Source organism: Lagopus leucura, unplaced genomic scaffold (genome assembly GCF_019238085.1).
Source record: "Lagopus leucura isolate 7727_CA_CO unplaced genomic scaffold, USGS_WTPT01 Super-Scaffold_100002, whole genome shotgun sequence".
Classification (NCBI taxonomy): domain Eukaryota; kingdom Metazoa; phylum Chordata; class Aves; order Galliformes; family Phasianidae; genus Lagopus; species Lagopus leucura.
In genome coordinates this window covers 88,559,377-88,586,729 of record NW_024962263.1, presented here as the reverse complement: position 1 = coordinate 88,586,729, position 27,353 = coordinate 88,559,377, and the positions used below count along the sequence as shown (strand labels likewise).

General features: G+C 38.3%; 1 protein-coding gene across 6 annotated transcripts in view; it reads left to right on the top strand.

Moving 5' to 3' along the window:
* Window positions 1–27,353, top strand: part of TSNARE1 (t-SNARE domain containing 1) — a 461,696-nt gene that overhangs the window by 376,917 nt on the left and 57,426 nt on the right. For all 6 annotated transcript variants that reach the window (XM_042870286.1, XM_042870289.1, XM_042870288.1 and 3 more), the window contains one exon: window positions 25,274–25,389. In XM_042870286.1, the coding sequence (XP_042726220.1) occupies window positions 25,274–25,369 (96 nt within the window). In that variant the 3' untranslated portion in view covers window positions 25,370–25,389. The remainder of the gene's footprint in view (window positions 1–25,273; window positions 25,390–27,353) is intronic.

The following is a 27,353-nucleotide window of genomic DNA, read 5'->3' as shown; positions in this document are numbered from 1 at the left end:
TAACATCCTGATCCTTCTAGAGTGTTTTGCTATCAAAGCCCATAAAAGTATGTTAATACTTAACCTGTTAAAAGCTCTGCTTATCTTCCTGCCCTCCTACTGTCCCAAATAGGAAATTGCTGACAAGGCTCAGGATGAGATAAACCGGCTCATGAGGGTGAGAAGAAGGAAGAAGACTTAAGCTGACAGCCTTGATCTCCTCCTGCCATCCTTTTTCCTCCAGACAGCTCTTTAGAGCTCCAGTACAAGCTGCATGTGAAACAACTTAACACGACAGTGTTTGCACTGCTATATCCCTCCCATGAGCTTCTTAAGGAGGCAACTGGATTTACTTCCATTTCTCTGAACTTCTCTCCTGGCACTGCAGCCCAGCCCTCTATACACCCTGTCAAATGGTGATGGTATGATCTACAGATGGCTTCTGAGGGAGAGACTAAGCTTTTAAGTGCCTTAAAATTTCACATGGAAATGGATTTTCCATTGTATTAAGAGCTGACGGTACCTTTTTATAATCAAAATGCAAACTCCCTTCCACTGCTTACTGCTCAGGAGCACAATTGAGAGTGACAGAATTCATTACACAATGCAGACAGATGGAGGACTTTAAAAAGAACCATACATCAAGAGCAGAGGTCTGTGAGTATGTAGATAGTGGGCAAAAAAGCTTAAAAACTTCAATCCCCTCCATACTGCTGAAAATTACCAATCTTCTTATCTTGGCGAAACCTTATTATGCAAATAGTTGTCAAGTGGAACACTCAAATTGGCAAAATTACTTTATTGTAGCACTTTTTACCCTCCTTCCAAGAAAAGTCTGTTTTGCTCCTATGATAAGTAAATGATTGATTACTCTTTCTGTTTCAGAATAGCAGAGAGTGGAAAATGATGTAGTAATACCATCAGTCAAACAGACTCCATTTAAAGAGAGGAATGTTACCATTTCTAGAAAGAAGCATGCCACTTTAAAATGGCCCAGTCAGTTAGACTTCCTTTGTCTTGCTTAACAGTTCTGGAGGCACAAAGGCGCGTGAGTAGACTGAGATTTTTAAGATACAAAATTATTCCTTCCTTTTACTTGTATCTTTACTTGTTCTTTTGAAATAAAACATGGAACTCGATGGCACTTTCTCTGTTTAAAGTATCACAGAATCACAGAATCACTGCGGTTAGAAAAGACCTCTAAGATCATCAGCTCCAACCATCAATCCATCATCACCATGCCCACTGAATCATGTCCCTCAGTGCCACATCTGCATGCTTCTTGAACATCTCCAGAGAGAGTGAATTCACCACCTCCCTGGGCAGCCTGTTGCAAAGCCTCATCACTCTTTCTGAGTAATTTTTTTCCTAATATCCAACCTGAAGTAATAAAGACTTCAGATTTTTCCATCTCTCAATATGTTTTCTGTTGCAGCATAGAATAGTTCAGTTTTTCTATTTTGTCTCAGTGATGAAATGTGTCGGTTACCTCCATGAGAAAAGTATTATTGCCTTTTCTTGACACGGCAAGAACTGGAAATGGCTACAGAAGCAGAACTTCATACTGCCTCCCTTCTAAGGTGTTCAACCTGCTCTCCAGCACCAGTTGAGACTGACTGTTGAATTGTGTGCAAAATACTGTCAGGTACAACATGGCCAGAGTTCTTGGCACTGGCTTAGTAATGAATAATAAATGGCACCAAACAGGAAACAGGCGTAACATCTTCCCGGAATGGTTATCCCATTATTAAAATGGTCCTGTGAGCTTTTATTATGGGAAACAATGATGCAAATAGTCATGATATCACCACAAGTAGTCTTGCTGTGATCTGCAGCCATTTACATGAGCAGATGGCATGAGTTGGTCATACAAACATGAACAGATTTCAATTACCTTCCAGGGCTATAGGAATTCCTAGCTTCAGTGTTAGGAGTAATCTGGACTGTGGATCATTTCTTGTTAGCTTCTCAAGTTTTTTGCAAGTTGCTTTTGATGATCTCATCCATCTTTTTTTCTTTTCTTTTTTTTTTTTTCTTTTTTCTTTTTCTTTTTCTTCTTCTTTTACAATGTGACAAAAGTAGAAGAGTATCTACAGGCATTGTCTTGGCTGGACCAGTTTGGCCAGTAGGTATACTAACAGTTGCAGCTGTTAGTCCTTAGGAGTTGTCCTGGGGCTTGTGTTAGTCAACTACATATGCTCATTGAAAAGCATAGCATTCTGCCTGATCTGCTGTTTGCTCATCTAGTCTTAGTCCACCAAACCTTATCAATAAGCTTTTGACTCAGTGACGCAGGTTGTCTTTTTCCTGACTAATTCCCATTTTGGTAGAGTGTGTCCTTGATGCTGTATGTGCATTCACTTTTCCATCTTTTATCAAGATCGTTTTCCATCACCTTTGAAGGCAGTGAAGATCTTATAGCTGCATAGGTTATATCTACACTTTAGTGTCTGAGCAGTACTTCTAAGTATAGTGTGCTTGGCATTTGCACCATGTTCAGACGTTTTTTAACTGTTCGTGGTGGAGAAATGTAGCAGGTTGGCTAGGCATCCCCCAGCTGAACAGGACAGGAGAGAAAGCAAGAAGAAAATGCTCTTGGGTTGAGAGAAAGATGGGATTGCTTAACAATCACCACCACGGGCAAAACAGGCTCAATTTGAAGAAAATTCATGAAGCTTATTGCAAATTACAAGAAAGTTGGGTAGTGATGAAAACTAAAGTATCTCCTCAACCAATTCTTCCTGGCCACAGCATCACCACTTCACCTCCAGTGTCCTCTAACGTTTTTGTTGCTCACTGACAATCCAGTGTACTTGTTAAAGTTAAATGAAATGAATCCAGTCTGAAACTCAGGCCTTCTGTATCTTTCTGCCTGCCTGCAGAGCATTCCACACTATGCCATGAGGTCCTGATTTCTCCGGCCACTCGGACTCAAACTTTTCTTAAACATCCTGTAACTTTCATATGCAATCATAATGTTGGAGGCCTGCAGGACAGTGAATACACAAACATTTCTGCCCTACTGTTGTGCAGGGATGTAGTGGGGTAGTGGAAGTACTGGAGAACATGGAAGTGCTCTAGAATTTTGTATTTTAAACATAAATACAGAGTATACCATTTAAGCCTCACAAACAGACCTTTCTGCACAGCCCCTCTACCCACCCTGCTTGCCCCTCATGGATCTCTTGAGACTGGAAAGAACTCTCTGTTAGCCCAACATAGAATCACAGAATTGTTTGAGTTTAAAAGGACTTTTGAAGGTCCAAATCCAAATCCAAATCTAGTCCAAATCCCCTGCAATGGACAGGGACATCTACAACTAGATCAGGTTGCTCAGACATCCTTGTCCAGATCCCATGCCTGCCTTGCAGCACACACACTCACAGAAGAGAATGTGTATACACCAAGATATAAGATTTAAGGAGAAAATAAAAGAAGATAAGACCGGCAGTGGTATTCTTTTGCAGAGATCAACCAGACAAGACTGGCCCTATTTTACATGCAACTGTCTCTTTTAGTACCCTTCTCTACTTACCTTCCCTCTTGTTTCTTCTTCTCCTCTTTTCCTCTGCACACCAACATGTATTTGCAGGGCTCTGCAGTTTCCTATTGTGGGGCCCCTTTGTTCACATCTGCAAGATTCCTCCTTCCTGGAAGCGTGGCCTGTGGTTGACTGGGAGGTTTGTTTCTTGCGATTTTCTCCCACTGTTGAAGAACTGCATCAAATAAACTTTCCTGGTAGAAACTTTCCTGTATTCTCACTTGTTCTTATAAATCAGTATAACTCACAAGACTTAGTTCCCATCATTGTCTCTTTTCGTACTGTCCCTTGTTACCTTGAAAAAAATTACCTTTGTGGAGCAGACACGTTCCCAAATTCTACGTACCCTTAGAGGCTCTGCCTACAAAGAAAATAATGTAGCATTATCTTCCCCAACTGGAGAACTAATAAATGCTTTGTGTAACTCGAATTCCTCAATAAATTGGTTATTTACACATTGTCATTGTTTTATCATTTCAGTGCAACTCTTCCTTTTTTTTTTCCCTTTTTTTTTAAATAATGGTGTTTGTAATCCACTTAGGAAATAATGTGTCGTAGACAGTACCACTTAAGAAATAAATACATTTCACATACCTAAATTGCGTGTTTCTGGAGTATTTTATCTGTGCAGTCTAAATATAAATAAATAGTTTTATCTCAGATTCCGTATTTTATGAGTATATTTATGTAGAATACATTTATACAATGTTGATAAGTCCCTTTGGACCCCTTGGCAGCTTATATTCAAGGCAAGTACAAAATCTAGACAACATGCTTTCCTTCTCTTTCTCACGGGCTTACATATCTGCTGCTCGAAATACCCCTGCTTTCCTGTTGTTGACTTCAAATGGTGAAGCATGACAGAATTTGTATGTAGCATGGATGTAGCATCAATTTTCATAAGTAATTAGATGATCTGTCTGATTACTTATGTATCTGCCCAATTACTTGCCCATGGAGTCTCATAACTGTATTTTTAAAAGCATTATTCCATCAAGGTATCCAGACATAGCTAGCAAAGCAGGCCCAGAAATGATGCCATTTGTTCCAGTGGTTAATCAACCTTAAAAGCATTGCGCCTTGTTTCTAATTAGAAAGTAACTGATGTCTGCTTCTCAATGACACGCTCCTCAGAAGACTTTTCCACCAAGTTAAATTTGACCTTTTTTTTCTGTCCATGGCAGTAACTGTATAGATTGAGCATACTCTGGTTATCTCTCTTACTCCTCTTGCCTTTCTTTGTGCAAGTGTGCAACATCAATATTCATTTGGCACTTTGGAGCTTCCTCTGTATCTTAGCGTTTATTAGCATTTATTAAGACACCAGTGGGCCAGGTGTGTTTGATTGCCTCTTTTGGAACCCTTGGGAAACTTCTGTTCGGACTTGCAGATAAAAGAGCATAAAAGTTTGAAATCCTTCTATCTTCCTAAAACAGTCCATGAAGGCATATAAGCACAACATCCTTCATTACCAAAACACACAATAGAAGCATTTATTGAATGGCTTTATATTTTTATAATTTTAATAGCAGTGTTCTCTTTCCACTTCAATTGGACTGTGACAATGCTGTATTTCTTTTTTTTTTTTTTTTTTTTCCTCCAGCAAATCCCTTAAACTCAGTTCTTTAGCCTGCCTGGAATTGTTTCTACCAGTGCGTTCAGCTTCATTTCTATTTATACTGTATTTACATATCTAAGCTTCATCTCTCAAATAATTGAGACATTATCTGTCTGTCAGCTTCTGCCATCACTAAGGTTTGAGGATACTGCAGCCTCTGGTGGGTTTTGGGTATGCCTCATGGGGAGTCAGGACTACAGATACAGCATTGGTGCTCACTTTAGAAGAGCTGTTGTTATCAGTGTAGTGATAGTCTGCTGGATATAAAACTAGAAGATTGCAGTGGGCATTTATCCTCCATTCACAGCATGACTCTTCACATTTTTAATTACTGGCTATACTTTGTCAGTGAATCAGGGTGATTTAGTTTTCACCAAAGGTCTTTGTTTTTTCATTGCACGATCAAGGCATGCTGACCAGCTAATAGTCTATTCTTTTAAGCTCTCCTAGTTTTCTTTCTGATATCCGTATTTATACTTTCTGCTGTCAATTTTGTGCAAAATTTTCTCATCTTTAGGAGATGCACCCATTTGAGATACCAGTTATATATATAAGAAGTTACTAATTAAGAATTCATTCTGTTTTTCATATTGAATTATTGAATGTAATCAAATCATGAACATTTATTCCTAGGAAACTACATCTTTTCAAAAAGTAAGTAATTCACCTATATCCATCATAATCAGGCATAACAAAGTCACTTTATCTCAGATACACTAGCCTAATCTAAGAGGCAGTTACTACAATTTTTATGCCTTATTAGTGGCTCCTCACAAACTTCTGTGTTTCACAAACTGAAATTCCTCATAACTGCTTTCAATTTTTGTTGCCATTTCTGTTTTTAATTTTTTTATTGCTTATGGATTAACTTCATTTTCTCTGATTTCTTTTGGTGGTTATAAGAAATTCCCATGACAGTGTCTGCTGCTGGTCTTTATATCCTTTAAATCCTTCCAGTATTTAAAAGAGGATTATAAACAGGAGGGGAATCAACTTTTTACAAGGGTATATAGTGATAGGACAACCTCCTTCAAGGAGGGAAGGTTTAGATTAGATGTCAAGGGGAAGTTCTTGACAGAGAGAATGGTGAGGTGCAGGAGCAGGCTGCCCAGAGAGGCTGTGGATGCTCAAGAGCAGCATTGTTCAAGAACAGGCTGGATGGGGCGCTGGGCAACCTGTTCTAGTGCTAGATCTGGAGGTTGGTGGCCCTGCTTGTGGCAGGGGGGTTGAAACTTTATGATCTTTGGGGTCCCTTCCAACTCAAGCCATTCTGTGGTTCTGTGATTCTACGATATGTCAGCACTGTATATTCAAAATTTGGAATTATTCTGCAATAACTGCTCAGAAATAATTCTTCAATCCTGAATTGTTAATAATTCTTTAATAAGTAGCTGCATCTTTGACAAAGAGTTCTTACTGCCCCTCTCCCCATCCTTTTCACCTTCTTGGGCCTTTTTAAGTAATACAGTTCTTAGCATCAGAAGCGATTTGTTTTTGATCTTCTGAAAAGATTTTCATAATTTCATTTAAGTACATTTATTCATATGTAAGAATTTCCAGTTTTCTTTGCTTGCCAGATATTTAATAGAAGTATGCAAGTAAGCTGAAAGCATCTTAAATACGTGGTCTTCGTCATGTCAGGTTCATCAGTTCAGCACTGTAGTGTTAAATTTTGCAGCACACTGCCTTTACACATCCACTCTTTGCATTATGAGTATGGTTGGTGAGACAGTATTGAACTACAAAATATAATTTCTCCTCTTTATGCAATTTTACAAGTTAAAACCCAAAGCTTCAATGAAACTGAGGGCCCCCCTCTATAAAAACATTGATTCTCTGAAGTGTGTCCAGAGAAGAGCAACGAAGCTATGAGGGGATTGGAACAGAAGTCTTATGGACAACAGCTGAGGGAACTGGGATTGTTTAGTCTGGAGACCAGAAGGTTCAGAGGAGACCTTATGGCACTCTGTAATTCCCTGGAAGGAGGTTCTAGGGAGGTCAGTCTCCCAAGTAACACAGAGGGAATGACCTCAAGTTGTGCCAGGGGAGGTTCAGGTTGTAAACTAGGAAAAATTTCTTCTCAGAAAGTGGTAAGGTATTGGCACAAGCTGCCCATGGGGATGATGGAGTCCCCTCCCTGGAGGTTTTCAAGAAAGCTGTACATGTGACACTGGAGGACTTGGTATAGTGGGCATGATGCTGATGGGTTGAGAGTTGAACTAGGTGATCTTAGAAGTCTTTTCTAATCTTAGTGATTCTTTATTGCCATGAAAACTGTGAGGCTGAATACTGATTTGCTAGGAAAAGTAAAAGAAAAGATAAAGAACTCTATAAAAAAAGGAAAACCATTTTTTTTTTAAGAACAAGCACTTTCTTCTTTTTCACTACCACATCCACATGTTCATGTATTGATTCACAGCAGTTCTAAGACGACAATTAAGAGACCTACACCCAAGCCCAGGTAATGAGATGAACAGAAGTCATTACAGAAAGACAATAATTCCTTCAGTGTCATCACCTTGAGCACATCAGCCTGATGTGTCTAAAAAGGCTACAGCTATAGCAGGGTTTACAGGCTAAGCATGCAGGGTGTGATTTTGAGTAGAGCTCCAAAGCTATTCCTGCTCACCTCAGAAAAAAAAAATGCAATATCCTACCCACCTCTCCTTCTTATGAGCTGTTGTTCCAGCAGAAGCATAGAAAGAACAGCCTAATTCTGTCTTTACAAGGCAAAGTAACACCTAGTTACTAGCCATTCATAAATCTGATACATTCACATTTTCTTAAAGAATAAGCTGCATCAGGTAGTATTTCTACTAAGCATCCAAGGAGAGGCACCTTGATATTTTTCTGCTATTTTCTACATCAAGTATCTGAGGACTTTGTGATCTGTTATTAATGATAATGTGCTGTGAGGGATTAAGCTACAAGTGCAGACAATTATAAAAACAAATACTCCACTGTCATGCTGTTACCTGTGTGAAACAAACAAATAATGAAAAATCTCCCCCTCACACCCCAAACTGTTAATAAAATTTCAGCTCAATTAAACAGGTGGAGAAAATATATGTTTTTTGTTGTTGTAGTTTTTTGTTCTAGGAAAAACCATCTGCGTTTCTTTCCAAGATGAAAAAGTAACAACATTCACCTGCTTGCCATATGGACCATATCTGAGCCTTATTTAAACAAAAAAATGAAAACGGTTCCAAGCTCTTTGCATGAAAACAATGAGAGGAAATAAAACAAAATCTGGCAAGGAACAAGGTGTATGGATTATTGCCCAGAATGGCACTGGAGTTAGAGCTCGAACTTCATTAGATATTCCTTTTTTCTACTTCTTGGCTCCAATGAAAGTACCAAGGTGGCAACCCCACCACTGACAAAGTCTTTAAGCTCCTTGAAGCATGGGAGACCAAATGTTAGAAGACAGCTGAAAGCCAAGAGTGGTCCAAAACTTTATGACCCATTGAGCATATTTTACATTCACCCACCGTAAGCTTTGCTCTGGTATTGATGGAAGAGAATCCTACAGTTCATGTGATATGTGCAATTTAACTAGCCTACTGGCTTAGTCTTTTCCTCATATTTTTAAATATATTTACTAACTTAAGAGTTTCTGAAGGATGCTGGATTGGGACCCTGGAGAAGTAAATCCTTAGTTGAAAAATAAAGCCTGTAGTGCAGAAATTGTGGCCTGCAAAGCCAATTTTTGCTTCCATTTTCATTTTATTTCTTATTATCATTATTTATTACTTCTGGAGATGGGAGGGTAGTCCAGTATTCATGGTCAGTTAAGCCTTTGGTCTCCTTACTGCTAAAATTGTGTAACAGCTTTGTCTAATAAACATCTGACTCGCACTGGGGTACTTCAGTTTTGGCTATTTTCCTTGTTTTCTGACCAAACCTTTTAGATAAAGTTTATGACACTTAGATTGTTTAGCATCACTTGTATATGTTCTTTTGGTGTTCCAAACAGAAATCAATGGCACAGAACCAGTGACAATGAAAACATTTCACAATTTTGATCTAATGTCTTTTATAGCTCTTTGTCTGCTTGATTAAGAAGCAAAAGATGTGACTTAATTTTTCTGCTTTGTGACATATTTCCTGGTTACAGAATTTATCCTTGAATGGATCCAGAAGGGGACCTTTGTGTTATGAAACTTTGTATTACAGTGCCCACGCATAAAAGATTTTCATGCAGAAATTGTTTTATAGTATTGTATGAGGCAAAATCTTCCAAAAATTTCAGTATTAGCTGAATGGCACTGGAAATCTTCACAGTACTAAATCTTCATCAGTACCAAAAACAAACAAACAAACAAAAAAAAATCCACACCAGAACTAAGACAACAGTTTTGCAGTGTCTCAAAGAGGTATTATAAGAGCCATAAAGTCTCTGAAACTGTCATGCACTGTGATGCTGGAAATACTTTGGCCAGATATATATATCTTACCTTAACAGGAGAGTGAAAAATAAATTATTCTTTCATGTCTCAGCCTACTACAGGCTCTTCCATAAACCTGCAACCTACTGAGCCTTCTGGCGGGGCAGCAGTTTTCATGGGTAATAGGTTATTGCGTTTCCCTGTAGCACAGAAGCATTCTCTGAGATCCTTGGACTGAAGTTATTCTGTGAGCAGGAGAATGAATAGCATCTTGCTTGATATCAGCTGTGCCACCCTTAATTTCTCTTTTCCTAACCTGGCTTCCCTTTGCTTATACTGGAAAAACACATTGTTTCTAGAAGCCCCACTATTTGTGAACAAGTTTGCAGTTTTACCAGTTTACTGCTGCCAAACCAAATGAGTGGATATCTTCTCTTCAAGGCATCAATAGGAACATGACTATGTTAGGGGCTTCTGTTCCTCTCTCAAATATGATTTAAATATGTGGAATTTTGGAACTCTTGGGAGCAAGGAAAGAAGCTGACAAACAAAAAACCCACTTTCTTGTAAATTACTAATTTACAAGAGCTAATGACAGGGCACATCAATCCTACTTTAAGAGGATCTGGTTTGAAGGGGAAAAAAAAGATTTAAAAAACATGCAGATTCAGATTCAATTTTTATCTGTCAGAAATAATCACAGAGAAGATCAGAAAAGCACAGGATGTTTTTAATGTACATCTGTAGAGCAGTGTTTTGCCTATTTATTACAGGACTCCCTGGTTGTAGAAGTCATCTATGCCCTGAAATTAATAAAGCAACATTACAAAATGTAGCAGGATCGTGGATCAAATAAAAAACAACAAAATCAATTTACTGACATTCTCAGTTACTTTTTAAATAACAACCCTCTGCTACCTGTCTGGACTCAATTTGAATCAAAGACACTGAACATAATAAAACTGTTTGTTTACTTCTTTTTGTCTATCGCTCAGATGAGGTTGGATTCCAGCAAGGATTTCCCTACTTTCTAATAGACCGTGCTGTTCTGTATCTAAACCAAGAAGGGTGTTTGAAAAGTGAGAACTTCACAAGTAAATAAGACTAAGGAGGTAACCAGGTCTTGGCTATAAGAAGATAAAAAGTTGAAGATCAAGAGCTTAACATGTGTTGCTCGCTTGTATCTACAATGCACTTCTTCACATCCACTTGAGATAAAGGATGCTTCTGTCTATTCAGGTTTCTCTCTTACAGAAAAAAAATATATGTCTTCAAATTGTGAATTTGTGTTCCTCTGAGTAGCGAATATTCCAGTCTTCTGTTCAGCATTTTGCTGAAAAACAGGGAACAAAATCATCACCCATGGAGTTCAATTTTCACTTGGAAATTTGCTTCTGTTCACTCCGTCCTTCTAGAGCTGGCAGTTAAGCAATCATCATATTCCTTAAAAAAAATTTTCTCCGTCTTGCTATCAAATTAGTGTTGCCATTTCTGATATAAATTTTTAGAACTCTGTAAAGAATATCCTAAAATTGTACTTTAATTTTAAATATCTATGTATATTTTCCCCCTAGGGAAATAATTATACAGTCTAATAGATCTTGATGTTAAGGCTTTTTCTTTACTCAAATTTAAATTGCTTTTTATTTTTTTTCAGAAGCATAATGTATTCCTGTTACTCCTTATGGAACACTCAAAATTATTTTCATCTTACACTTTAATTTTTTTTTTCTCCACTTTCCCACAACAGTTTTAACTTTTTTTTTTTTTTTCAAGTTATTAATACATAAAACTTGCCTTCATAAGTTCCTTGACATTTTTGCTGATATTCTGGCAACAGATTGAATAAATTATATTATCAGATGTTAACCAAATGGCCTATTATGAATGAAGAAAAGCAAATAACACTGGATCAAGCTTGGCATTTCAGTTTTTGCAATATATGAACTGTTGTGTTATCAAATCTTTTGCCACTGTAGCAATAGCCAAACAATAATTGTGTGCCTGAAGGCTGCAGCTGAACATGCATCTCCCTCCGACCTTTTGTAGCATTATTTCAATAGGAATGGCTGCTTCATTCTGCAACCCACTCTTTTTCTCTCTGCACACATGCAAGAGTCGGTGAATATCACTGTCAACACTTCACGGTAGCAAATTTTGGGTCTCAAGATGCAGTGGGGGTAGAATAATCCCTGGGAAGGAAACCAGCCTTGCTGTTCAGTAGGCCTACAGCAATCACCAACTTTTTCAAGCATCACCACACCATCAGCTGTCAGCACATGCCATCCAATAAAGTCATCCATGATTAATTATTCTTAAATGACAGCAGCATATTGAAACAAGCTGATAGCTGCTGACAGTGGAAATCCAATTAACCTGAATTACTATCTTGATTGTGGCTCAATTAATGTCAGCTGTGCCACATCAGAAGTGAAGGCTTGGCTAATATAATTGTTTAGTTAATTTACTGTAGAGAATAGTTGATGTGGGACTGCTTTTATGCTGACTTCTTTTCTTGTTTTTTTTTGTTTTTTTTTTTTTTTTCCTTGGGTTGGTTTGATTGTTTGTTTTTTGTTGCTTCTTCTACTGAAGGAAACAGAAAGAGGAAGCAGATTGCTGTCTACAACTTTTTGCTAAAATGGATAAATGAAGTTCTGTCTTTAAACGAGGTTTGAAAGATCACGGAGGGAATAGCAGAGCAGTTAAACTTATGTTAAGAATATGTTATTGCCCATTGCCTTAGTGAGTTTTCCTGTGCCCTGCAGCTGAGAAGTAAGGAGGGTGGTGGGGACTAATCTTTGATGCGTTCAAATTCTGAAACATGATGTTGTTATTATAAATGATTTTTCTGCCTTTTAAAGTGCGTGTGGCAAACAACAGGAGGTCTGATAATGAGAGAGGAATTTATTTATCTTCAGAAATAGAAAGTTGAGTCAGAAGTGACTGGAAGTTTTGTTGTTCATGGTGTAGTATCTGCCTGGTGTCTTGAGATTAGTTTGTACTCTCACAATGCTTGTGCAAAGGCAGACTTTAATGGCAGATAATTAGAGCAAGAAGAAGAAACGCGCTATGAGCAATTTTAGGAATGACTCACTAAAGAAAAGGGTCTGCTGGTGGTTCTTCCAGTTGCAGCACATTACAGTGGCTGTTACAGTCTGCCATATCCATTTAAATTCATTTAGTTTTCTGTTGGTCGGCTTTCAACAACTATAACACATTGAAGAGAAACATCGTCCTTCCACTCATAAAGAGCAAAACAAGAAACAGAGAATTGCCACAAAACAATTGTAGGCCTAAGGATTACACTGAACCACTAATATGTTGGAGTCTGTGAAGTAGATCAAGAGAAAACTTTCCTTCATCTGTGCCAGAAACTTAAAAATACTCTTAAAAAATACAGGCAGACTCAGACTGATCACCCAATAAGAGGATTAGAGTGAAAAAAAGGAGCTCTAATGACTTAAAGGAGCTAGCATTAGAAAGTTGTACTCAATGAATTAATATGTTAAGCATTCAGGCTTTGACATGCAGAAAGGGGAAATACACACGCAGCCATACCACATAGCTATATAAATATATATTTTTTATTTCCATGGGGAACTCAACTATTTAAGCTCCTGTCATAGATACAAGAGAGGAAAGGAGCAGAGAGTTAAAAGCTTTGATCAACAGTGTGGAAAAAAGAAAAAAGCTGGGGTGCTTAACAATTTCAGAGATTCCCTTCATATATCCAGCGTGTTCAAAAATATCTGGTTTCATAAGTGCCAACCTCAAAAAATTCCATAAGTGGGGACTTCTCTGGAGATTTCTGCCTTTGAATTGTTCTCCAAATGCCACCAGCACATAATCTCTCATGGAGGTTTCAGCTGAGGTGAAAGTTCTCAGAACTACTTTGGAAACTTTTTCAGAGCTTCAGACTACTCATTCAGTTCAGTTTTTGGGATTATGGTTTCTGAGGATTTACAGATAAGCCTTTCCCTGAAAACTGATTAATATCCTCATCTCCTCAGCAGCCTAGTACATCTGCCTGGAATAATATTTGATAATAGTATGTCACAATAAACTGAACTGAAAAAAAGTTTCGAACTTAACACGGTACAGTAGTTTATTAATTTTTGTCTTAAGATCAGAGAATCATATAGGCATAGAATGGCTTGGTTTGGAAGGGATTTTGAAGATCATCTAGTTCCAACCCCCCCTCCACAGGCAGGGCTGCCAACCAGTAAATCAGGCACTAGATCAGGTTGCCCAGGGCTGCATCCATCCTGGCCTTGAACCATTCATCCATTTCCAAGGACAGGGCATCCACAGCTTCTCTGGACAACCTGTTCTCTCTCATGGTGAAGATATTTTTCCCTGACATCTAATCAAAATTGCCCCCGTTTTAGTTTAAAACCATTCCCCTTTGTCCCCCTATCTGCTCATGTAAAAAGTTGATGACCCTTCTGCTTACAACATGATACATTAATGAAGTTTCTTTGTCATGGCTAAAAATAAGTTATGTTTGTGTGACGTGTTCTCTCCCTGTTTCTGCCATGCTAGGGAATCACATCTCTCTGTTATCTTGCTCAACAGATGAAGTGTTGCAGGTATTTTTTCTTTACACAGCATAAATGGCTTGAATAAATGTGCTTTCTACTGCAAATCTTGCAAATCAGCTCCTTATCCACACTATGACAGAAATTGTATGCGACTATACAAAGATATATGTATTTAATAAGTTTTGTTGCTTTCTGCACTCTTCCAATTTTGCATTGAGATACAACTGAGAGACAAAAGTTATTTTCTCATTTGCCCGTAAAAACTCCTATTTTCATTTAATTCTTAATTTTGCAGATTGTCCTCTTGTTGCTGCTAGCAGTGGATGTGGTCTGTAGGAAGGACCATTGGGACCTCACTTTGTGCTGTTCACAGAGCTCCACTGTGTTGTCCATCACAGCTAAACTGTTAGCACATACTTTGCACAACCAGACCTCTGTGTTGGCAGCACTGATTGAGTCATGCTAGACGTGGGGTTCAGTCAGCAGGGCCTGTCTCCAAGGTGATTTATGAAGCAATGCTATTAATCAGATATTTGTAACATACTGATCTCTTTTATTCAGGATCCCTTGCAAATTGTGAATATACTAGGATATTGACGTAAATGCAGGAAACACACAATTTTAGTGGCAGTAAATTTTGCAACATGCTCCTCAGTACTAATTTCTTGGCAGAAACAATAGAAACTATGGTCCTGTAATCATTTTCAGCCTTCAAATCAGACACTGCTCAGCTTAGTTTGCTAGCTTAGTTCTGAGTAGAATTCAGTTTAGAGTCATAGAATCATAGAATAGCTTGGGTTGGAAGGGACCTCAAGAATCATCAAGCTCCAACACCCCCACCACATGCAGGGCCACCAACGTCCACATTTAATACTAGACCAGGCTGCCCAGGGCCCCATCCAACCTGGTCTTGAACACCAGGTATGGGGCATCCACAGCCTCTCCGGGCAGCCTGTTCCAGGACCTCACCACTCTCATAGTAAAGAACTTCTCCCTGATATCGAACCTAAATCTTCCCTCCCTCAACTTAAAACCATTTCCCCTTGTCCTGCCATTGTCTACCCTTCCATGGAGTTGAAACAGTAGTAGTAGAACATCAGTTTAAGGGTGATCTCTAAACAGTTATTTTGGAGGTGAATGAAGGAGACTGTTTTTTTCCTGTACCATATGATCTCCAGTGCCGTACTCATAGCTTTATTATGTGACTGTAATTAAAAAGAAGTACATCCAGGAAAATGATAAGGCTTCTAATCGTAGACGTGGCTGAACTTGTTTATCTGAAATAAAAACGGAAAAAAAACTCCATCTGGAAACAGGCTGGATATGAAAAATCAGTGATTGTGGATTAATGTTAGCAAAGAATAAGAGCCATTATTGCAGGTGTCGCTGAATGTGCTCTATGTATTTAATGAAATAATACCTTTAAATTTACAAAAGGAGCTAGGACATTAAATGTGTTAAGAAAGATCACCTAACAATTTAAAGAGAAGAGGCAGAGATAGCACAGTTTTCTGCATTGTCTATTTTAAGATTTGTATTTTTTTTTTGTCTTGTTATTTGAATCCTGTCTTACGAGTCCTGAACTCTGACTTCGCCTGCATCTCCATCTATTAGGATGAAGATTAGAAAACCGCAGGAGAATCATTCCCACACATTTTCCTGGACTTTCTGATTACATTTAGAGACAGAAGTTTGGCATCAGCTCAAGCTGTTTTGTTGCATTTGTGCATTTAATGCGGAAACAAAATGAAAGTTCATAGGCTTATGTGAAAATGACCAAAAAAAAAAAAAAAAAACAAGAGGTAAAAAAATGTGATTTAGACCCTGAAGAGATTGTTTAGGTTTAAACAACAGTTTAAATCTTGAATTTTGACTACCTAAGCAATTCTAAGGAATATCAATTAAAAGAGGGGATATTTAGTTCAGATGTTTCGAAGAAATTCTTTACTCAGAGGGTGGTGAGGTGCTGGCACATTTTACACAGAGACATTGTGGATGCCCCATCCTTGGAGGTGTTCAAGGCTGGGTTGGATAGGAGCCTGGGCAGTCTGATCTGGTGGGTGGCAGTCCTGTCCATGGCAGGAGGGTTAGAACGAGATGATCTTGAGGTCCCTTCCCTTCCCCTCAAGCCATTCCTTGATCATTCAGCTTCACATTTAGTTCTGTCCTACCCAATACATTAATATGGAAAAGCTATTATTCTTAGCTGCACTGGTGTTACACTAGATGTAATGCTCTCCTCTTATGTCAGAAATTAGTGGGAAGTAGAAATACCTTCCATCCTTTAGTGATGTTCTTTTGGCAAGTTTTTAAGACTTTCCACTTGTCTTGCAAGGATCTATTTTGAATAAATAAAGTGAATAAAATAAAGTGAATAAATAAAGTGAAGACCCATATATTGGTACTTACGGGGTTAAGAAGTTGTGAAATAGCTTTTAGTCTGCTTGTATGTACATATATACATATATGTATGCCACATTAGGCAAAATGTGGAGGTGTGCATTCCCTGAATTTGTAGCACACTGTTTATCACTTTCTCCAAGATTTTCATGCCTGTTCTCAATTTAATTTACTCCCCACCACTTGGCACTTTGCTCTCACCTAGCCTCAATACTGCAGAGGAGCATCAGTGACATGGTTAATGCTTGTGAACTGGCGAAAAATAGCATTCCTGCAAAGAGAATCACAGAATTGCAGGGGCTGGAAGGGATCTCCGGAGCTCATCGAGTCCAACCCCCCTGCAAAGCAGGCCCCCTACAGCAGGTTGCACAGGTAGGCATAGGTGAGAAATATCAGTCTTATGCTTTAATAGTCTTGGTTGCCAAACCTGGTGATTCTCCTCAAGTTTTTTTTAAGGATAATTCTCTTGATCTTGTTATTGAAACATATTTTTTTCCAACTTTAGTACTAAAATCGATCTAGTTACCACGTTTAGATATATATTTAAAGTTCAATGCAGCAGATGTCAGCTATGTTCTGCAGAACTCTAAATTAATGAGTGATAGTTTGTCTACACTTCCTGTCGTGCTAATAGTGGTAAGAATGATAGCAGTAGGATAGGAGTGATCCTAGCGATGGTCCAGAGATAGTGGTGAGATAAGTCTGTAAGATGCAATGTCCTGTCTTAGATAAACCAATACTGTAAGGAGAAAACAGATAGAAATTAGCAAGTAACAAGTCTTCTCTGCTTTTTGTTTTGTTTATTTTTCCATCATTTCAATTTGCCCAGTGAAAATACAAATATAGCATACTGCCTAATATAGTTCTGTGACATTTCCACTTGGGAGATTCATCAGCTCCTAGCACTGACTTTCTGAGGAGCAAATGGCGCTGTGCTTCCTGGAAGCTCCACAAATTGGTTTTACTTATGTTTCTTAGCACTGGGGGGAGCTTTTTCGTAGATCACTCACACTAATGTAGTGACTGCTGTTTGTACGTACAGAACCAGACCAGGTTCTTCTGTAAAGCCTAAACACTTACACTGAGGGTAATTTGTCTTAATTACATCTGAGACTTGAAGTCAAGTCTAAGCCCAGGAACATTGTGCTTTGAAATCAGAAAATCATTTATTTCAGTCCCAACATGAAAAAACACTCACAAGAATTATGTGTTCTGCTATTTTTCCCTTGCCCCCAAAAGTGCCTTTGTTTATTTTGTCTGATGCTTGAATTTGTTTGAGGCTAGTCTGAAGATCACTTCTGATTGTTGCTCAACCCATAACTCTGCATTTTATTTTTATTAGACTTCTCAAATAAAATGTTTTCAATAGCAATATACAAGAAATTAATAATGTTCTTGAAACAGAACCTCATAAGAATGTGCTGAAATTCTTCCATTAACATCAATGAATGTGGAGCAGATTATAAACTTTGTTTGGCTCTGGTGCTTACAAGTCAGTGCGAAGTTTGATCCGGATGTTATTGACATGTGGAACTAACCTGGGGGACCTTGCATTGTTACATTGGAGAATAAACTGAATCTTTCCTCAGTTGGTTCCACAGTTGAGCGCTGGCTGATATAACCCACTCACAGACACACTGATGACTTACAGACTAGAGTGGAAACAGGTTGAGCAACAGAGCTGCAGCAGCACTGTGACCCAAACATTGCCATTCCCAACCCTGCCAACCAGTCCTTTCACACGTTTCTAGGTCTGAATTGTTGGGGAAGTTCAGTTCTCTATGTCTGCCTGTGTGGAGCTGCTATGAATCTCAAGGAATTTTTTGCAAAACTTAAAGGGAAGATTTTGTTTTGGGGATAAATTAGGGCTATCTGGTGTTTCGTCTGCACATGACAGTCATTACCTGCTTTCAACTGCTGGGTAGATTTGCTACATAGAATTAAAACAAATGCCAAAGGTAGATGGCTTCATTCCAGTACTGGAGAAAAAAAATATTAATCCTCTCTACAGTGAATTTGTAAATCACATTGGAGGCCTGCTGCCTTGAAAGACATGCTGGAAACATAAACCATTATCATGTGTTATTATAAATGATGTTTCAACCATTAAAAAAAAGCCAAAAAACATAAGTATATTAAGGGAATTTGAAGATTGATAATTCAAGTATTTAGAAGTTAGAAAATGCAGCACTTAATCATCAGTCTCACCACCAGCCCCTTTCTGCTTTTAGGCAGATCAGCACAGAAAATGCTGCTCTTATCCTTACAGGGAAGCGTGGCAGATGGTGAAAATTGCCTCCGATTTTGAACTAGTTATGAATGCACATGAGCTAGGATCTCTGAGAAGACTTACCTTTCCCAAGCAGAGCCAAATTTCTTCAGAACAACAAAAAGCGCGCCCTCACTGACTGGACAAACTTTATTTTCCATGTTCTTCCTTCTACTCTCCATCCTGCTGTGAAGCATGGAGACACTAAAGAAGATGTTTGTTTTATCTTTGTCAGCATGGGATACTTTGACATTTTTCTGTAGTTTCCATCTTTGAATTGGCTGCATTTAAATGAAATGTGTATATCAGTTTGAGATTGATTTCAGGCATGGAAAATGTCATCCTGAATGATTATCACTGGCTAAATAGCAAAGTGGCAGAAAACACAATCTTGCCATAGGAGATGTGGAAGAATCATGCCTATAGATGGCAGGTGAAATAAAGGTAAATGAGTAAGAAGTGAATCACAAAGAAAGTTGGAATGGCAAGGCTATGCAGAATTAGTGCCAAATTTCAAATATGTAGACACCGAGTCACAAGGAGAAGTTTGAAATTGATCCAAACGATGTGGCAGTCAGGGTACAAGACCAATGTGACAAAGCAAAGTGATATTCTCTTGCTGGCATCAGCTCCCCTTTTTCTGTTGCTATCAAATCTTTTAGGTTTTGTTCATATGCAACTTGACTACTTTGTAGTCATTTAAATACACCAAAAGTGCTTAATAATAGTACTGGCCTTTTCTTGCCTGTCTGCGGAAGCAGTGATATTTAATAGCAAATTCATTGTTACTCTATAAGGAAGCTTTACCATAAAGGTCATCAAATCTGGTCAGTGCATTTTAATTTTTACACACATTAAAGGTCATACTCCTCACTTCTGTTGCAATAACACATTGTGTTTACTGTCTTATCAGAGATGATTGTGTATTACTTAGCTGAGGGATTTTGTCAACGTAAATAGAATATAAAAACAAAAATAATAATGATGAAGACAATATTGAGAGTGTATGAGGAATTTTTCCCTCTCTCTGTTTGCATTATACTTTGAGGTAAACATACATCTCTGATCTCATTTTCTGCTGCATTACTCCAGTATTTCCTTTTACTCTCCCATGAGAGGTCCACAGCATTCAGCAGAGTTCCTGCTGGTGATATTGGAGTGACAGTAGTTTCAGATTTATAATATCATCTCTGTATAAATGTGCCCAAATGTTATTAAGGACCTGGGCTCCCAATCAACAGACCACAAATTGGCTTTCAAAATGTATATTAAGGGCACAGACAAATGCTTTAGTGCAATACCAAATGACCTCTGAGGGCAGGGTGAAAGAAATTGTATGAACCTCTTTAATGTCACAAAACTCTCTATGCAGAGATTTGCATGAGAAGTGTACCATTTTATGTCAAACAGATTCGTTTATCTGAAAAGAAACAGTACTTGAAAATTAATCAAGGTGAATTTTCATTGCCTGATAGAGACCATTAAAAAGACCTAACCCAACAATTGAAGACTGTTATTATGTGGATCTTTTTTGTTTTATTTTTGAGGGGTTTTTGTTGTTGTTGTTTTGTCTGTTTGGTTGGTTGTTTTTTAATCCCTCCTGCCAAGATGAGCTTGCAGGAGATAGATCTCTGTAACAGACATATTTCATTGCATGATTCGTGGAATTGTACTTCCACAAGTTCTTGTCATCCTTGTTCTGTTAGAAGATGCTTCATTATTTGTGCACTATTTAAAAAGCATTCCTCAGGATAGCCCTACTGAGTCCTTTTACACTGAGTACAGGATGGCTTTTTGCTCACTTACTATAATGACCTTAGAAATGAAGACTGAAAGATAGAACTTTCCCACAAATCAGATTCTTGCCCATGCAACCTAGCTGAAAAGCCTGGGGTGTGTCATTACTTTCACTATTTTACATTGCTGGAGGGAGGTAGACATGTTGGGTGTTAGATTATATAATCACAGAATCACCAAGGTTGGAAAAGATCAAGATCATCCAGTCCAACCTGTGTGTATCACCACTAGTTCTCACTAAACCATGTGCCTCAACACAACATTTAAATGTCCCTTGAACATCTCCAAGATCGGTGACTCCACCACCTCCTTGGGCAGCACATTCCAGTGCCTGACCACTCTTTCAGAGTAGTATTTCCTAATGTCCATTCTGAATCTCCTCTGGCACAACTCGAGGCCATTCCTTCTCATCCTATCACTAGTTATACAAGAGAAGAGGCCAACACCCACCTCGCTACAACTTCCCCTCATTATAGAGGGAGTTGCAGAGTTATAGAGCAATGCTGAGCAATCTTGAGCATTGCTCTTTCTCTGCTGTCCTCATCCCTGTCCTCATCTAAAGCCAGTGAACAGAGGGGGACATAATAGGGAGGTGTGATATTTGCAAGATTAGTTTGGCTAATGATAGCAACCTGCCCAGGGCTTTTGTCCTGAAGATGACCTAGAAAATGCCACAACCATGGAGCTGTAGGAACAGCCTCCTCTCAGTCTGCTCTGCTCTGTGCTGAACCTAGCAAGCCCCTTTCCATATACCTTGCTCTCCACACCATTCCCCATCATGTCTATAAATATCTAAGGTGCAGGAGGCAAAGGGACAAGGCCAGACTCTTTTCAGCAGTGCGTGATGACAGGACAAGAGGAAATGGCCACAAACTGAAGCGTAGTACAAAGGTGTTTAAGAACTTCTTCACAGTAAGGGTGGCAGAGCACTGGAACAGGCTGTCCGGAGAGGTTGTGGAGTCTCCTCTGGAGACATTTAAGACCTGCCAAGACACCTACTTGTGCAACCTAATCTAGGGAACCTGCTTTGGCAGGGCGGTTGGACTAGGTGACTGCTAGAGGTTCCTTTCAGCCCTACAATTCTGTGATTCTGTGATCATTATATCCCTGCTTTGGACACTCTATAATAGCTTTATGTCCTTCTTATATTTGTTTTCTTTAAGAAGGCCAGCTGGGAATTCTCTGCCTCCCTGAATTGCAGTGTATGGTGGAAGCAATCCATAGATAGCAGAGAACCACAGCGATGCTTTTCCATATCTGAATCATACAGGATAAGCAGTTTTGGACCACTCTCCTCTTATTTATGCTTTGTTCTTGCCAGCATTTGATTCTCTCGCAAAGACACTTTTTTTTTTTTCTCTTTGTAACTGCATTTACTTAGGAATTTCCAAAACGAATCTTCTTTTTCTGGGCCTAGGGCAGTACTGGGTTTTAATAGTTGTTAATGATTTAACTGTCTGTTGTGACATAATTAGAATGTCTCTTAACATTTCACCCCCAAGAAAGAAATACCTTCTAGGCTGTAGAACATGACCTACAGCTTCTTTTATGAAATGGTGATGGAAGGATTTCTTCCAGGCTCAGTCATATCCACTTCTCCTGTCAATGTAAAGCACTCCTCAGCTGTGTCCCTAAATAGCCTTGCTCATTCCTTTTCTGCTTTTCGCTCCTCACTATTTCATATGTGTGCTTAAAGAGCTTTTGTCAAGCCTAAAATATATCTTTACTAATAATGTGTTACTAAAAAGCCCTGAGAGCTTAGCAGAATAACTTGTAGAGAGCCATTACTTCTTACTTCAGGATTTGGGCTGCTCCTATTTTTGATGGTGGCTTTTTTTGGTCCCACACTATATTCTTTTCATCTTGGGCAAATGTTTACAAGGAAAATAGATTAGCTCAAATTTAATCAACAAGTTCCTTGTGTTATGGGAAATGGTCTTAAAACAGATTGGGACAGAGCTGTAATACCAGAGCAATGCAACAGCACATCATTTGGGGTTAAGGATAAACTAATATAATTAAAATAAAATCAGATAAGACTGCTTATATTTTTTTGTCGTACATCTTCTACCAGAAAATTATTCTCTCTAGTTGCTTTAAACTTGTCTAAAATTTGGCCTGAAATTTTGTGGGTCAGGTTTTCCATCTCTCTTATATTTAGAGATACGGATACATACTTTAATTAATAGTTAGAGGTAATCAGTGTTTTCTAAAATAGAGTTTTGGGAAATATATTCCGTAGGACAAACATATTTTAGGAGGTTTTGTTATATTCTTGTGCAGCATATATGTGGACAGAGCTTTACAATTTAACAGAAAAGAAATGGATAAAGGAGACATGCCTTTTTTTTTCCATCTTTATGAGAATTTGGCAAAAAAAACATTTAAATCTATGAAAAAAAAAACAATTTAGTAGTGTTTTCTCAATTTTCCTTAATACTTCTTGGAAACTGAAAGGGGGAGAAGCACTCTCAAGATTTAGTTTGTACCACGAGGATACCTCAGCTGTCAGTACCTGTGCTGTGTTACTGTTCCTAGGCATGCCATTACTTCAGTATGTGTTCCTTGACAGTAGAAGAAGCTTGACAGAATTATCATACAGTCCTGCAGCTGTGGGAGAGAGTTGCACTGGGCTATGGGAACTGAGAGGAGGTCAAAGGCCTGTAAGGCTTCCTGTGCAGAGCCCAGAAAAGTCAAGGAAAATAAGCAGTAACATTAATGTGGACAGTGCAAAAGAAAGATCTCCAGTAGCTGAGGGGAGAAAGGGCTTGAAAAAGATGAGTGAAATCAACTGAAGACTAGTTGGAGGCATGGGATATGTTATGAAAAAGCAAAGTTCCCTGAAGAATTATGTCCTAAAATAAATGAATCATTTTACAGGATCTTGCCCTTGGGAGAAATGATCCTGTTGCAGATTTGGAAATGGTTTATCATGTGTATTAACCCTGATTCAATAAACTACATCATGCTTTTATTATTATTATTTTTTACTATTTGGGGAATTTGAACATTCCTGAGATCAGCCAGGCTACCAGCTATGGTTTCTGTCTCCACTTCCTTACCTTAAAATGAACCCATAAGCACACTGATGTTTGGAATGGAAGATACTCTTTAAATGGTTCTATTGTCTTGAAACTTCCGTAGAAATATTAGGACCTTGGTGTTAAGTGAAAGGTTTAAAGTTTTTTCTGGTCTCGTGTGAGAATGGCTTTAATGGATGTACTAAGAATATCTATAAGTAAAATATATGTAAATACAGTATGTGCATAGTTCAATAATTACCCATTTACTGAACAAGTAAATTAGAGATCCTGCTGGGGAAAAATATTTTTTCATTAACTGTACATGCATACCTGGGAAAACTAAATCATAGCATATGCAAGTTGTTTAGTCCTTAAATTTCTGATGGTGATGTGTTTTCAATGTGCCATGATGTCTTGGGGCTATTAAGAGTCACAGGACTGCATTATTTGTTTCCCAACTTCTCTCCACAATGACAAGACATTGTTTATAATCTCAGTTTAGCAGTCACTCTCTGTTAACCTCAACTGGGGATAATTAACCAGAGTTTGCTGTGTTTACTATTATAGTGTATGCTGTTTATTATTGCATATTCTTCAAGGTCCCTATACTATGGTCTGTAGATCCTATCTGGTGATGAGAACAATTTGCCCTACCTGCTACGTGCTAATGTCTTTCTTCACTAATTAGGGCACTGAAAAGCTTGCAAGAGCTATGCAATCAATCTAAGGCTATAGATTCCCTACTAGCTCCCAAAGGATACCTACAAGCAAGTGTTGCATCCATCACCTCACCAACATACAAGATTGTCCTCTTCACAAGACAGGGCTGGTTAAGTGCATGGGGGCTATAAAAAGGACAGTGTTACTGAATCTCGTAAGAGATGTTAACAGAATAGGAATCATTATCCTGACTTGCCAGCCAGGGCAAGGTCATAAAATGTTAACCTAAATATCAGAATACAGGCTTGGCCCTTTCTCTCCTACCCTCCAATGAATCTGTCTATGGTTGAGTGTGATGGTTGCTTTACACTCTTTAAAAAAAAAAAAGAAAAAAATCTATGTAGGGAGAAAATAACAGTGAATATAAATTTGCAGTGATAGAGCAAAATAAAGGAACCTCTCTGCAAAGGGTCTGAAATAAAAGCCACCGTACAGTCTTTGAAATTCTCATTAGAAATATTAGACCGCTGCTGGATGCTAAATCGCTTAATGACCTATTAGCATCCTCTGCTGACAGAGGAAAGGCTCTGACATCGCTGAAGTGGACAAGGACATCTAGATGTTTTAAGATAGTCTTCAGTTTTATGGGTAATAGCAGTACAGAGAGGTGTAAACCATTTAACATAGAATTTCTAACCACTGTTAGGGCTCATTACACCACTTAGAGAAAGGTGTGAAAAGTAGGTAATGTCAGTAATATCAACATAGTCTTCCAAATTAGATTGATGTTTCAGTTGGAAGATAGAGAACTCTGGACAGGTGCAATTGTTTTATCAGGAAGGTGATTATATTTAAGGAGATTTCCCTTGAAAAGGGAGAAAAGAGGTCATTCAGAGGAATGGATCATTATGAACAAAGACACAAGTTCTCCATGTTGTACCACGTTGTTTTGTGTCAGATAGTCTCATTGATGGAAAAATAGCAAAATTTATTCATGAATATACTCTCCATCTTCCTATTCCAATATCCTTGCATTTATTTCTTTCTCTTCTTTCAGCTACGAGCCAGGAAGATGAAGTGCTGCCTCCTCTCTGCTGCTGTGGCCGTTCTGCTGTTCATCGTCATAATCATTGCAGTCTCAGTCAAACATTGATCTGATGACTGTTTCCACAGGTAAAACCCTTAAAAATCTTATACTCTGTGAGATGATGGGGAGACAATTCAGGAACCTGGAAATGCTGAGAAAGATTTATCTTGGCTTGCAGGTTCGGGTCTGGCATAGGAAAATTATTTCCTTTAAGGAGTACTTGAGCTTGGAAATAGCATCCTTAGTGAATCCTTAAACATATACTGAGGTTCTGTTTCAAACTAAACAACTTTCTGTTGTTTTCTCTGCTGCCTTTGCTGTATTTCTTTTTTCATATGGACTTAGGAAATACTGATGAATGAATCTTAAATCCACTAAATTAGAAGTGCAGAAAGGGTATTGAAGACAACATAACGACAAGCAAAGTAGGAAGGGGGATCCAGCATCCTACTGAGATGTTCCAAAGTGCATGCATAGAGATGTTGGAACCAAACCCTCTTGAGGGGTATGAAGATGCCTGGATAGAGATAAAGCACAGACAAGAACAAAAAAGGGCTACTAATGGTTTTTGCTCTGGATCCACCTCTAAAAGAAGTGTTGGTCTATGATAGAGAAGAGATGAAAGCTTTCCAAGACAGGTGATACATAAAATCAACTTCATGCCATCTCTGAAGTACATTTTGTGAAGAAATATGCTTTAAGAGCATATTTTCCTTCTTCTTTTCCTCTTTCCTTTTTCAGTACCATAGGAAAATGACTCAGTTGTTTTACCTATAATCTCTATCTGATAAAAAGCATTTCCTGGTGCCTTTTAAGATTGGTTGGCCATTATTTGCAGTAGTTGTCATGTTCACAGAATCTCTGCCACCCAGAGGGCTCTGGTCATCCAGGTGTATGTGTCTGCTACCACTAGCAGGGTTTCTAACAGCTGAACCCAGAACTCAAGAGTGGGACGTTCCTGCTGACTGCAGTTAGGGCCTCTGAGGCAGAAAGCTATAAAGGTGAGGGCAACTTTTGGTTAAGCAACCTCCCGTGTCCCAGCCTCCGTCCTATCACCTTCATATACCTAGTAGATACTGCATTATGCTGAGGCTCACTGCAATCATTTCTGGCAGTTTAAGCAGAGATTTTCTAATCTGAATGATCTTCTGGTAAAAACAATAAAGAAAAAAGAATTGATATATTTTGGTTATTGCTTCATTTTACAAGAGCTCCTCGCTATTGGTATGGCCGTTCTTCCATCTCAGGATGAATTAATTGCCCTTTAATATGTCTTCTTTCTTAATTGTGCTATCAGATGAAATAGCAGGGATTGATTCAAAACAAATGCTGAGACAGTTCTTCACACAAAGTGTACTTGGGCTGAGGAACTCCTTCCAGCATGACACTGTGGATGGAAAAACTTGAATCTGTCATGAGCTCTATACTATTGAATGCTAGGAGAAGTGTCCATTAAATGGTTTTCTGCTCTTGCATACATACTAGAGTGTTGGACCACTGCTTAAGTGAGGAAGATACCTTTTTATATAATATATGAAGGGGTCATTTTATATAATATGTATGTGCATATATTAATTCTATATATGCTTTTATACCTCCTTACATAAGAGACACTGCTTACAGATGCAGATAGTGATCTGTCCTGCTGATTTAAATCTATAGTAGCTACAGTAATTTTATTTGCATTACTCTAGTTTTACTCTGCATAAGTCTGGTTTAAAATGTGATTCCTCATGGCAATTTGTAATATAATAAAATTTGGTTCATATGTGCTTAAATATTCTCAGCTACTAGAAGCTGCAAATCTTATCAACAGTTGACTAAATCTAGACACATTTTAATTTAAATACTTTAAGTAGATAGTCAGAGAACCAAAATATTCTAACAATAAAATTCCATCAGGAAAATGGATTTAATCTTCTGTTAAGAGATCCATGTCTTGAGGGAAGTGAACCTACAGATCTTAATGAAAGCCCTAGGAAAAATATAACGCTGTACTTTTTCTCATTGGTTGGGAAACTAATTATTAAGTTTAAAGCATGAGTTACTC